We start from the raw sequence: 13144 nt of genomic DNA, 5'->3' as shown, positions 1-13144 counted from the left end.
GTAAGGTGCCATACCCGACGTTTAGAACAAGCTCATCATCGGTATGCATCACCCCAAGTGCCTTACCACGTTCGTTATCTTAATGTAGTTTTCTGTAGGACCATGATCTAAGGAATCGTTTGGACGTAGTCTTGTCATGCAAAGGCTATGCTCCTTTTTTTGACGCCATCTTCTCCACATTCGTATTCAAATCGTTACAAACTTTCTCTCCTTCAATTCATTGGTATCATCAACACCACTTTCATTGACTCATCCCCAAAAATGCGGTGAAGAGATGACCTACCTCGCGACAACGCGAATCTCTTCCCAGCAAGTTCACAACGTTCAAGTTATTACCGGTGGCGCGTTGAAGGAGAAGAAGACTGTTATTGCATTGATCATAAATCAAGGGAGAAGTGGTGTGTGGTTTTAGTTCGTTGAATGCTACCCACGCTAGTGCATCGCTCTGTAACACCCAGTTCACTAAAACTATATTCTTTAGCCTGCTCTAGGTACCCAGAATGCGTTCTGCGTAATTCAATATGGCACTAATATCACAGCGATACTTCAACCCAGCAAGCACCACACTCGATTCCGGACTGGCTTTTGATAATATGGTGAATTCAGGAAGATGACTTCTGCCACCCAGATAGAAGCCCATCCACTCTTTGAAGCCAAACAGCCCCACAATAAGGCCAGATGGCTGTTCGTTCCCAGCTTTCCTCTGTCCCGAGAATGCTCTCCTCGTCTCGCTAGCGGCCAAGACCGAAATCCCTTACTCCCGATAATGACTATGAGATTAACTCACCGGTTCTCTACGCGCATCCGTACCTCAGTCAGGATCTCTAATTTGAAGTCACCCTTTTTAATCAATTCTAGAGCACTGCCGTCCATAATAACAATTTTCTTTCGAAAGTTCTGACTACGTTATGCTTATTAGTATACGTGGTTAGCGTTATACACCAACCACCCCTTCTTTTGGATGAATATATCGTCGCAAGTACCTTGATTCGTCATTTATGCCATTGGTTCCACCTCTAACCATCCATCTCTTCGGTTTTCTAGACTTAATTTATACTCTTTTAATCAAGGTACCGCCTGCTTTACAAAGCAGATGGGTTAACGCGTGTATGTGTATAGTGTCATGCCTTGACGAAATCAGCGTAAGATCCTAGAGTGAATGATACCTCTCAGGTTTTTCGCGAGGACTTGATTACGCAGCCTCATGCACATTCTTCTCCTATCCCTACCAAAAATGATCATAATGCGATCGATCACTCCTCTAGTCGGTGGTAGGCCTCCTTTGGTTACATCCCCCCTCGTTGACTAATTCATATATCCCTGTGTAGCGACGATTACATTTAATACGGCTTGTTCAACTTCGCTCTATCACGCACGACTTCTCTGGTTTCCAATCATCAGTCCTCTGGGGCCATGAATGACACACCTTATGACCATCCATTCGCAAAACCAAGAAGGAACGTTCTCGGGTCTGAATCAAACTCCCAATGTACAGCGTGTGCCTGTGCTTCAGCATATCACACGTAACTTGTCTTTCTGTGGATCCTGCGAATACAGATCATGATAGCCACCGAGCAGAACAAAGGGGGGGGGCCGAGCGTTCGAGCGAAGTAAATCGTTTGGATATATGACCATGTCGCCATGTCAACGTCAGAACACCAGTGATATCATGATGTCATCCGACTTGGGGCCACTCTTGGGCCCAAGTATAACCAACGAAATCGACGACGTTAGTGGCCGTTGTGGGTCGTGACACCATGGACCATCACCTAGTAACCAGGATCAAAATCTCGAGGAACTGACGTCGAGAACTCTGATCCTGCCATAATGACGAAATTCACAAATCATCTCTGCGACAGCCTCCGAACGTTCTATATAGCAAATCCAAAACGTAAAGCAGAAGCATTATGTTTGACGTCTCGGTGGTGCGAGAGGGTGTATTACATCGAAGTGAGCCACAGGCCCAATTTTGAAGCGAGAACATGGGAGGTTATGTACTTGCCCGTTGGTAAAAAAGACAATAAGGTAAGTTATCATCAAACTAAGGAATGTAGACAAGTCAGGGCAGGGGAACAGACACAACAGAAAATAATGAACGCAATAATTCATAAGTGGATGGAGCAACGAGCAATGCAGTGGCAAAAGAACGGACACAGATGATGTGGGTATGCAAAAACTGGAAAGCGAAGGGATACAACGATGTGTTTAGTGTAGAACGTACGAAATGACTGAAGCATGATGGATTTCTAAAAGGAAAAGAAAAAAATGCAGGAAAGTGAAAATAGAAAGGAGCACAAACCAGACGACGTTTGACATCAAACTGTTGATTTCAATCGACGGCGACTACTCAAAGACGCAGTGCAAGCATTGGTGAAACGTTTAAGCGTTTTGTTAGAAGCACCGGAAGAGATGGAAGGGGTGGCTTCAATGGCTTTTTGCTGGACCCGATGGCGTTGTACAGGGACCGGAAAATAATGAACCGAGTCGTTGGCGTTGTGGTACAGGAAACGAGATTCCAGGACTGCAAGGACGGCATCTCGTGGTGAGAGAGGTGGTGAAGACGACGGGCTCAGACGCGGCACTGAAGACAACGGTGGCGGAGACTACAGAATAAAATATGATTGAGAACACCGAACGCCACATGATTTTCCAAAATTTCCGACTTACAGTATTGCGCACGGCGTGGGCCTCTACCGAGAAGTCTTCATCCCAGTCATGATAAGGATCTTCATCACTTGCCACCTTATTACGATTATAGTACACAGTGTCGCTTTTGCGTATTCGAGGTTGCAAAGGCTGAAGCACAGTGACGGTATCGTCGCGGACAGCCTCTGCCCAGCAGACGTCTGAGAAAGAGTCGGTAGGGGAGAGTAGAAGTTGATTGTCTAAGGCATCAAGACATGTAGGGTCAAATTCGACGTCGCGCAGAGAACGGTCGAAAATTTCAAGGGAAATCGTCTGTGCATCACCATCATCCTCTGGGCTTTCCTGTGGCGTTGGTGGATCAAGATCAGCGGGTCGGAAAGCGTGGCGGATAGGTGTTGGCAAATAACGCCAATCTGTAGTCCAGGCTGCATGCGAACGCGAACGCTGTCGGGGACGCACGTCATTGCCCCAAGGAGAACTTGGCTGTAGAAGTAGCTTAGTGCGAGAGCAAGGAAAAGACAATAGTTAGAACTTACAGGTGTGAGAAGAGAATCGTCGGTGCTGGCGCGAGCTGTGCTCAACAAAGAGATATGCTTGCGAGCAAATTTATCTCGCGGCGTGCATCTGTCGACCACTCGTGTGTGTGCGATATTCATCGTTATCTGGATGGCGATTTCTATACTCTACCAAGGACCCACACAATAAGTGAGGGATGATTGAGCGAATTTTGAGGGGAGCTCGAATTACGCAGGAATGGAGTGATTGCAGTGTTCCGTTTTATCTAGGACATCAGCCTCGATACGGCGGAAAGTAAACGAAATGACATTTGTGTCTACACCGGATGTAGCCCGGGCGTTTACTGTCAATTGTCAGTTCCAGAAGGAGTTCCTCAAGAAGCCGTGAACGTAACTCGACGCCCATACATGTGCCTTCACGTGATCGTTCCCCCACTTAAATAGCCCTCTACACTCAGTCTAGGGCACAGTTAGCAGTTTATAGGATAATATGATTTAATATCCGGGGACCTCCCCTCGATAACACATGTACATGAAGAAAAATTAGATACAGAGTCTGATGGATGGTAAAATATTGCATAAATCCCTAGGCCAACGCGGACCTCAGCGTGGCAACAATTCGGATCCACTCATCCATTCTCAATCATTAGATCTGCATGAAGGTGGGGTTCGACGAATATCCAGTGCACCGGGTCAAAACATAATGCAGGCACAATCGTGACATACATATAACTCATGGTTGCTCGGTCGGCAGGCCTATGTTGCTTTTTCGTCTGATTCTTTGCGTGAACTCCTTCGCCTTCGACATCCAATTGCTGTTGGGTGAATTACTGACTGGAATGGTTAGCGTTGATGCACGTGGGCGTGACTTCGCTGTTTCAGGACTCGCAAAGGCTGTGGAACGTCTGTCGTGATGATGCGGATGGGTGGAGTCAACGGTAGCTTCTTCCACAGACACCCCGATGACCATGCTTGTCCCTCCCGATGAGAGCACATTTTGGGATCGAGAGCGCTCGATACGACGGGACAAAATTGATCCCATGGTCCTTGACAAACTTTGACGACCTGCTATCCTTCGCATTTGGGTCACATGGTGTTCGTCTTCTATGTGGCTTTCCGAACCCTCCGAGCCCTCGGAAATGAATGACTCGACACTTCTTGGCTGGAATATGCCGCAATCAGCCCGACTGTCTTTTTGTTATCGCGAGCAATAACTCAGTACCCAAAACTTACGTTGGCTAAAGTGTGATAAAAGTTGGACTTGTGTGCGACCGTCGCCAGCGGAGAGGGTGCTATTGGGTCGGATTTACTATTGTCCTCCATGTCACTGGGCTACTTCGCTGTCAAGCTATGTTTTGAGAACGAAGACATAGACTCACCAGACCGAAACGAGATATAGACACGCTTCCTTTCCGTCGATGCCTATAACTTGGTCCGGGGGTGGCCTCAAAGGTTGGGCTTTCAGGTATCTCTTCCTCCTCATTGAATGCACGCCGCTCGAGCTCCTCTTCGACCTCCCTGAATTTCTGTAAACTCAAAATGGGATTCGTGTCCAAACGGGTGTGTATGGGTGATGAGCGGTACTCACCTGTTCGAGCGGCTCAAGAGAACGGAGCATGGTGAGTATTGGTATATGGTAGACTTGCAGGTGTGGTGGAATGGTGATGAATGGAAGGAAAAATCGCTTCTTACAGTGACTACTTATTCTTGTCACGAATTTGACGATAGAAGCGCGCGAGTGATACTTGCCCCAAATTCGCAAAGACGGTGTTTATAAAGGGGACTTGTAGGGTAATTGAATTTCTCCTACTCCTGTGTGTGCCTTCTGGAAAATATTGTGAACACCGTGCGTATTGCTCGTTCGCAAGTCCATCGTACTTCCTAGTAAGATTGCTGCCTGTAAGAAGTCTACTCGCCGCTGTGAATAATGTGCAAGAAGTCCTGGAAGAAAACGCTGTTGGATCAGTGCTCCCCTAGTTGGCCGCCACGTGGCTCGATGCCCTGAAAAGTAAATAAAAAAAAGCAAGTCCGATCACGATCATTTAGCAAGTCCAATTTTAAATATTCGCAGGTCCCCTCAAATATCGTAACTATCACCTGAACTCATCCCACAGTGACTGCAGAAAACTACACAAAACTATGTACTGAGATACCTATGAGTCCCAGCATAATAGCTGGCTCATCTGTGTTCCCTTAGTAAGTACAACTATTTTTGCTCTACTGCGGCTGCCCGAAAGAAATGTGCTAAGAATTATACTGTTTCTATTATAAAATATGTTTTACTCAGCCTAGGTCTGGTGCGGTAAACTTGTTGGTAGTTTGTCGACCATGGTCTTCTCAACTTCTAAAAAAAATATTACCGCTCATTCTCAGGCTCCAGGCTAAATGGTTTAAAAAGCCGCCGCAACGCAATTGTTGCTGAGTAACTGTTTCTTAGGCTTTTTCATCCTACAAAGTAAGTTGCGGTTTCTCAAGGTCGGCAGATTCTGTTCGTATAGACGATCCGGAGTTCACGAATACACTACAAGTACGTGGACTGCGCCAGTCTCAAACATGCGGAAACTGGTTACCATTGACAAATAATATCAATAGTCGGTCTTCGATGTAAAACCCAAGTTACATCATTGTACTACCACTGGGATTAATCGACTATCACTCACTGTAAATATCTCGATTCCCTACAATTGGTTTTCCCCTAGTTTCCTTCCGCACTGATGGATAACAAAGAATTTATACGAGACAAAATGTATCTCGCGCACACCACCGCACCACCCAAATGTCTTATCAAGGACTACATATTTCTAGTGAGTATTTTCTGTATCTTCGAGGAGAAATCAAGGTTAACAATGCATCTTTCTCCAAGCTCAAAATTAGAACTATTATCAAAATCTTGCACAAAAGCACTCCCGCAGTTTCTACAGTGATCCGAACCTTTCGATCGTTTAACTGGACCTTTTCGCTCTCGCACGCCTTCCCGTACAGCCGCCATCTTCAGGGTCAGTTCTGGACCGAGACGCCCCATTTCCGCTACTGTAATTGACTCCGCTCGTTGGGCCAACTCATTGAGGGCCGGAATCAACCAACTATCAACCTTATACTCCATTGCTAAGACAGCCTTCTCAACGCACTCGATAGGCATAATCGACATCCGTTGAATGACGGCTTGTCTTATCACTTCGAAATCCCACATTGTGGATAGTTTTAGGACTGAAGTCCACTCCACAGCTGAAGCTGGGAGAATTTCTTGTTTGTAAGGTCTATGGGGGTAAGCTAGTTTAGCTAGCAATATAATAGGGCTTGCGGATCGCTTACCCCTGGAATAATACCTTCAGAAACTGTATAAAGTCTTCTTTCTTGATCTGATCCAGACGTAAGGGATGGCTATCATCACAACCGTCCACCAAGCTGCCCTCCGCTATCGGCAGCTGAAACATATCACGAAACACTTCTGACCCTTGCTCGAAGGGGTATTTGGGTACTTTGAATAGTGCGTTCTCCACCTAAACGACCTCTTTCTTTCAGATTCTTCAAAGAAGACGAAAAGCTATTGTTTGCACTCACAAGAATTGTGACATGGTCGAGGTAGAACATAGAGTCTTTTTGAAGAGGTTCTGGATCCTTTGGTATCTCTTGCGGGGGCCAATTTTCTGTGGTTATATTTGTTTTTAATTCGTAGCTCATGTTGGCTTCAGTTTTTGTTAGTGCAGGTCAGGGAGGACGCTCTTGGTCTACACGTTAGCTCATTCCACCTGTTTAAATATTGTCGACACGCGTAAACCTTGCGATGTTTGCTCAACGGCACGTTTTCGTCAGACTTTAGTAAGTGCTACCACATTCGTTCAGTTTGTCCATCGATAGATCTTGTAGATTTCACACTAGGTTTCGCAATGCAGTATAAGATATGCTATTAAAAAAAAGGACATTGAGACAGCTCTATTTGAATCTGGCCTGTTTTACACTATGGCGTCGCATGATGTTGCCATTCCCGCAGCTCACTCTCAAGGACTACCATTATACTGTGCGTAAAATTGACATATTTTGCGTCCCTCTCCCCGACCAGTAGATAACCGGACCTTATTGGGCCATTTTTAGGCTGATAATCGGATGCTTTCACACTCTCTCGGACGGCAGCCATCTTTAAAGCAACCTGTACTCCCAAAAGCTCCACGTCTTCTATCGATATGGGTTCCTTCCGCTTGGCCAGGTCATTTAATGCAGGCAACAACCATTTATCAACATTATAATTGATAGCAAGCGACGCCTTCATTGCACATGGAATCGCGATAGTCGACATGACGTTTATCGCTCTCTCTCGCATGGCATCAAATGCCCATAGCTTCGATAGCTTCAGGACTGATGTCCACTCTGTAAGAGAGACTTCTGAGAACTCTGGCCTGATAGCTTGTCAGTTCGTCGGTATCTCTTCATTACAACACAGACCACTAACGCTGGGAACATGACTTTCAGAAAATATTTGAACTCCTCCTTTTCGATGCCCTCTAAACGAATGGGATTTGAATCATCGTGACCTTCAGCAGCGCAGCCGGCTGAGACAGGGAGTTGGAACATGTCACGAAAGACCTCCGATCCTTCTTCAAACGGTTTACGTGGTATTTTAAACAATGACCCTCCCACCTAAAGTGAAGCGTCAGCACGGCGCTCCAGCACTGAATCTAGAATGAAAAAAAATGCATGATTTACGAGGAATATTACGTCGTCGTTGAAATAAAACGACTTGTCTCGCTCAGCGTGTTCATTCATCGTTGACGTCTGCTCTTGAAGTATAGGGCTTGTTGATTATTGCTATATAGGAGGTTCGAGAGCTAACAGGAGCGCTGGATCCAGAGGTTCCCAGCAATATTAATGCGGCGAACTTCAGCGAAGTACAGTTTTCGGAGCCCGGTATTCTACATGTCCCTTGAAAGGGGTAAGCAGTGCTATATCAGTGTCACTACTGGCCTGATACAGTTCTCGTCGATTGTACAATCTTCTGGGAATCGCTCTGCGTGTGAGTGATCTAGGATGATTTCGAATTATGAATAACGCATGTATGCCTCGTGCCTCAGGAACACATACTATCACTAGTCTACTAGTGCCCGTATCTTCATTTGATCATACAAAAACGGAAAGGGAAAGGGAACCGCGGTGATCTGAATTTTCGATTGATATGCCTACTTAACTACCTAACCCCGCCACTCCTAGGAATGGCGCAGAATATTTCGTTTTGAAAGTCCCGGAATATCGGTACACCCACTCAAATTACAAGCGGAAGCGTATGATAATATACTGGATCGTTGAGACCCTTATCGATACCTCAGTCTTTTGGCGTGAAATTGAGAAGATTGTGATAGCGTATGACTGGCACCTTATCAATATTGACGCCTGATTCAGAATGAAGTTTGGGTAAGCGTGTCAGCCAAGCCCGCTGGCTACGAAAGTCGGTATTTGTCCCGGGGTGTATATTGCTACAGTAACATGCTCGCTATCTAACATGTTAGATTCATGTCCTCATACATATGATAGTATTCCTTACAATCCAATGAACACCAGTATATCATACTTGGTGTCCAACGAAAGCCAACGAAAGAGCCAACGAGGATGGCAGTCAGCAACGTGTTGTCCCATGACCTCGCCGCTAAAAGGGGCTGTTCGATTCACGAAGCGCTCTTTGCCCTCTACACCGAGAACAAATGTTCCACCCATAACTCCCTACAGCCCCAGAACTTCCCTGATTTTGGGTGAGAAATCAATTCTTTCCGCTTTTCTTTCCCCGAGCTTAAGGCAGTTCCAGTCATACGTCACGTTTTCCCGCACTGCCGCCATCTTCAAAGTAAGCTCTGCGCCCATGTGCGCCATTTCTGCCAGCGTGATGGGCTCTTTTCGTCTGGCCAGCTCGTTGAGTGCGGGAACCAACCATTCGTCGATGTCATACTCTATCGCTAAAACTGCCCTTCTCACACATCCAAGGTTCATCGAGAACATCTGTTTTATCGTGTTTTGTCGTACAACGTCAAAATCCCACATCGTGGATAGTTTCAGGACTGATGTCCACTCTGCGAGTGTGGCTGGAAGTGTTTCTTGTTTGTAAGGCCTGGAAGAATGAGATGTCCAGCTAACAATGCACCGGGCCTCGTAAATCACTGACCCCGGAAACAATACCCTTAGAAACTGTTTGAAGTCCTCTTTCTTGATTTGCTCCAGATGCAGAGGGTGATCATCGTCGCACCCATCCGCCACTCCACCTTCTGGTGCCGGAAGCTGGAACATCTCACGGAATACTTTCGAGCCTTGCTGAAAAGGAAGCCTGTGTACTTTGAACAGCGAGTTCTCCACCTACACACATAATATTTTCAGTGCTATCCTATAATCAAGAACTTGAAGCTATTGGTGTGCTCACCTGAAATGTGACATCACTGAAGTAAAAAACAGGATCTTGTTCCACTTTACTTGGAGGCTGCACTGAAGTCTCGGTTTTGTCTGCCATTATGGAGTGTGAGGTCTAATTGCCTTGGGGTCGTTGGTCTGAGAACTCGTAATCGATGCTGGTATTTGTCAAGGTTATTCGATATTAATGCGGTATAGCGTTTATCGGTGAATCATTAGCCCACGCGACAGTCTGCGTTGAGGCCCCTAGAAACTGTGGAATTAAAGACTCGAGTAATCAATGTGCCTCCACTCTTTAATTCCACCACCATTATGCTTGGCACGGCACTACGATCGGGTGTTTCCTCGTGTCAAAACCACATATTTTGGAGTAAGCTGAGTCCTTCCAAGTCCATGGTGACCATACTGGATGTGTCAACTATCCAGACTTTATCGATGATTGAGCTCGCCCCCTATACAAGGACTATGAATGACTTGTACCATATCGATACTGACACTGGTCCAGAAGCAGCTGACTCGAGTCTGTTTTGGGATTATATGGTCCGCGGGTTCGACGCTATCGAGCCAGTCAGACAACCATATTACAGTGATTCTTACATTGGCTGCAATGGTATCCGGAATCAAGCTAGCTAAAACAGCGAACGATGATGGCGACTATAGGGAACCGAATCTCAAAAAGATAGCAGAAACGACGTTGCAAGCGATAGAACGTGGCTCTATCGTCGCAGCCAACAATGTCTCCCACGATCTCGCCGCCAAAGTGAACTTTTCAAACCACAATACCCGCTATTACGCCCCAGAGTCATTGCTCTCTACTTGGAAAAAAAATCTTCCACGCAGAGTCCCCAATGCTCCAGCTAAAACGACTGAGATAGCCATCTTGGAAGTGTCCACCATCGATGCAGCTCGCATTTTCTGCAACACACTATCTTCGCAGTCGACGAGCTATGGCAGGATAGCCGTGCTCAACTTTGCATCAGCTACACATCCAGGTGGAGGCTTTTTGAATGGCGCTCGGGCTCAGGAAGAGTCTATCGCCCGTGCATCAACGCTATACCCATCTCTTATGGTGAAGACTGCACAGCAATTCTACACCCTTCATGCGGCAGACCGCAAGGGCGGTTTCTATTTCCATGCCATGATCTTCTCCCCCTCAATCATTGTTTTTCGAAACGACGCCGGTGACTGGACAGAACCCTTTGAGATCGACGTGATTACTAGTGCTGCGGTGAATGCGGGGCAAGTGAGAAAGAATCTTAGCGGTCGCGAGGATCCTAGGGATATCGAGAGAAAGATAGAGAAAGTAATGAGGGAGAGGATGGCTCGCATTCTTTTCTTATGTGAGCAACAAGGAGCAGAGAATCTCGTACTGGGGAGTTTTGGAACTGGAGTGTTTCGGAATGGTGTTGATGTTGTGGCAAAGATATGGGCGGATTTGTTGACTGTAGAAGGTGCGCGTTTCAAGGGTTCTTTCCATCGCATCATTTTTGCCATCCTGGGTACGGATACCTTTCAAACCTTTAAAGAGAACTTCGAAAGACATGCTAACAAACTTTGAACTTATGGGTGTCTGACCTGTTTCTCCATTATCAAACAATATCAATATTCTTATTTTTCCCTATCATGTGAAGCCTTTTTACGAATGATATTGTCTTTTACCAGTCTACTGTAAATCCTGCAAGCGAATGACGTGCAAATCTCTTCTCGGACGAATACCGTGCTCTCCTCACGTGTTCGATGACTAGCATTTTGTTGCCGAGCAAGTTGCTAATGTACTGACTTGTACCAGGACGTCTCGGAACTCATGGATGCAACTGGGAAAGCTAGCTTTCTCGATGATGCAAGTGGTGCCGAGCTGCCTTCTACAAGTCCAGTGAGGCACCCTGAATACTATCTAGAGGATGGTAACGTTGTGATACAGGTAGCATTCAACAACTCTACACATGCGCAAAGGCACTGATGTGTAGTTACAGGTTGACGAATTGCTCTTCCATGTCCACCGATCTACGTTCATTAGGCATTCGACCGTTTTCGCAGACATATTCTCTTTGCCTGTTTCTGCAAACCCTGAACTTGTTGAAGGATTCTCGGATGAATACCCATTGCGGTTTCCTGGGATATGTAGCACTGACTTTGAGCGCCTGATGTGGATCCTGTACCCTACGTTCGTCTTCAACCAAATGTCTCGCTTGGATGCCATGCTGACCCTTACAGGTTAGTAAACTGGGTGTGTACAAGGCTCGCACAGCAGGCGAATGGGAGTCTGTGTTACATCTAGCGACTCGGTGGGAGTTTGACGATGTAAGAGCACTTGCCATACGACATCTGGAAACACTGCCGATGAGCCCCGTCGACCGGATCGTTCTTTCGCGCAAATTTGATATACGTTCCAATTGGGCTTTATCGGCGTACACGGAGTTGTGCGAGCGCGCAGAGCCCCTATCTATGGACGAAGGCCACGCCCTCGGTCTAGACACTACGATACGCGTCTCTCAATTGAGAGAAAAGCTTCGGTGTGGTCGAAGACCGATGAGGCAGAGCAGTTTACCTCACCGTATTGGAACGACCCCATTGATGCGGTCTTCAAGCTTGATCTCGGATAGTGGGAAGATCACCTCGAGGAAAGAGGCACATAGCGCGCTACGCAGCGAGTCCCCGTTCAGGAGAGTGAGTAGGGCCCCGAGGGTATCAGAAGCCTCCAGGCTTGCCTCTGAGACCTTTGGGTTGAGTGCTCTAGACAGCGCTCCCAGGTGACGTACGTTTACCGGTCAATTTGTAGTGTATACATAACTGAAGTCCTTCCATCGGCTCAGATTATCATCTATCTCGGGCGACGTTGATTCACTCCGTGCTGTCCCTCGTGTCTTAATGGTAATACGATTGAGTCTACTATCTGATCGTTGTTATTCATTTTAGGACCAAGGCTTCATGTTATTTCGTAGTCCAACGTATCCTGTGCGCCTCGTTGGATGGTGGTGTTATGATGACGGACTTGAAAACGATATTACGAAGTCACATTAACACCGGTCAGCTGGAACATATGCCAGAACTGGATTTGAACTTGTTAGATGTGCTAGCAGCCAGTCAGGCCAGTAACTGGTCACTTCCAGCTAGCACCAATCTATCGTCAGAGATGTTACGCCCTTGCCCAAGAAATCCGCCTTTTAAAAGCGTGGATCAACGATCCTGTGTTTTGGCGTTGATCTGCGACTCAGAGCTAGTCTCCATTATCACACTGAGAACTGTACAGCACGACACGCCTTATCCTGCGTGAAATGTGACAGGCTGTGGTCTCAGGAGAGTTTGTCAATGCTACTCTGGCTACAACCGAATTTCAACGCCTATTTCTTTTGTTTCTCTCGGGGCTAACGATCCCTCGGACGAGAAACGAAATAACCATTGTAGATAGCTCATCACGGCAGATGACGGTTCTCTGATTGTAAAATTGCAGTTGTATGAAGGCATCTCCTCGATTGTTTGCCCAACTGGGCGAATCATTGCCGCTCCTTGAAAATTTTAGCTAGTCACATGCGAAGGGCGTGGTCAATGCATGTAAAGCTGTACTTCACACCAAATGCTGGACATATCACTAATACTCT

At 46.5% G+C, this 13144-nt stretch overlaps 8 protein-coding genes across 8 annotated transcripts; 2 read left to right on the top strand and 6 right to left on the bottom strand.

The window, feature by feature from the left end:
- Positions 1–487: 487 nt before the first annotated feature.
- Positions 488–873, bottom strand: SERLADRAFT_436249 (uncharacterized protein; the record flags this gene model as incomplete). Its single annotated transcript, XM_007316547.1, has 2 exons — positions 488–731; positions 788–873. The coding sequence occupies 2 exons, from the start codon at positions 871–873 to the stop codon at positions 488–490; spliced, it is 330 nt and encodes a 109-aa protein (XP_007316609.1).
- An 857-nt stretch (positions 874–1730) lies between these two features.
- Positions 1731–3451, bottom strand: SERLADRAFT_414476 (uncharacterized protein; the record flags this gene model as incomplete). Its single annotated transcript, XM_007316546.1, has 6 exons — positions 1731–1769; positions 1804–1871; positions 2222–2246; positions 2481–2603; positions 2668–3129; positions 3183–3451. The coding sequence occupies 6 exons, from the start codon at positions 3300–3302 to the stop codon at positions 1731–1733; spliced, it is 837 nt and encodes a 278-aa protein (XP_007316608.1).
- A 184-nt stretch (positions 3452–3635) lies between these two features.
- Positions 3636–4174, bottom strand: SERLADRAFT_463502 (uncharacterized protein; the record flags this gene model as incomplete). The annotated part of the gene is made up of 1 exon (XM_007316545.1): positions 3636–4174. The coding sequence occupies one exon, from the start codon at positions 4129–4131 to the stop codon at positions 3895–3897; it is 237 nt and encodes a 78-aa protein (XP_007316607.1).
- A 1778-nt stretch (positions 4175–5952) lies between these two features.
- On the bottom strand, positions 5953–6842 carry SERLADRAFT_436246 (uncharacterized protein; the record flags this gene model as incomplete). The annotated part of the gene is made up of 3 exons (XM_007316544.1): positions 5953–6418; positions 6474–6661; positions 6723–6842. 3 exons carry the CDS (start codon positions 6840–6842, stop codon positions 5953–5955), a joined length of 774 nt encoding a protein of 257 aa, XP_007316606.1.
- Positions 6843–7046: 204 nt separating this feature from the next.
- Positions 7047–8225, bottom strand: SERLADRAFT_463500 (uncharacterized protein; the record flags this gene model as incomplete). The annotated part of the gene is made up of 3 exons (XM_007316543.1): positions 7047–7555; positions 7609–7796; positions 7863–8225. The coding sequence occupies 3 exons, from the start codon at positions 7920–7922 to the stop codon at positions 7120–7122; spliced, it is 684 nt and encodes a 227-aa protein (XP_007316605.1).
- A 179-nt stretch (positions 8226–8404) lies between these two features.
- On the bottom strand, positions 8405–9805 carry SERLADRAFT_463497 (uncharacterized protein; the record flags this gene model as incomplete). Its single annotated transcript, XM_007316542.1, has 3 exons — positions 8405–8643; positions 8695–9494; positions 9559–9805. The coding sequence occupies 2 exons, from the start codon at positions 9643–9645 to the stop codon at positions 8871–8873; spliced, it is 711 nt and encodes a 236-aa protein (XP_007316604.1).
- Positions 9806–10010: 205 nt separating this feature from the next.
- SERLADRAFT_463494 (uncharacterized protein) lies at positions 10011–11209 on the top strand (the record flags this gene model as incomplete). Its single annotated transcript, XM_007316541.1, is given in 2 exon segments — positions 10011–10033; positions 10051–11209. 1 exon segment carries the CDS (start codon positions 10153–10155, stop codon positions 11101–11103), a length of 951 nt encoding a protein of 316 aa, XP_007316603.1.
- A 50-nt stretch (positions 11210–11259) lies between these two features.
- Positions 11260–12686, top strand: SERLADRAFT_463490 (uncharacterized protein; the record flags this gene model as incomplete). Its single annotated transcript, XM_007316540.1, has 4 exons — positions 11260–11466; positions 11519–11709; positions 11765–12300; positions 12359–12686. 3 exons carry the CDS (start codon positions 11350–11352, stop codon positions 12297–12299), a joined length of 843 nt encoding a protein of 280 aa, XP_007316602.1.
- Positions 12687–13144: the final 458 nt, after the last annotated feature.

Source organism: Serpula lacrymans (assembly GCF_000218685.1).
Source record: "Serpula lacrymans var. lacrymans S7.9 unplaced genomic scaffold SERLAscaffold_5, whole genome shotgun sequence".
In the NCBI taxonomy this organism is placed as follows: domain Eukaryota; kingdom Fungi; phylum Basidiomycota; class Agaricomycetes; order Boletales; family Serpulaceae; genus Serpula; species Serpula lacrymans.
This window is presented reverse-complemented; position numbering and strand designations above follow the sequence as displayed.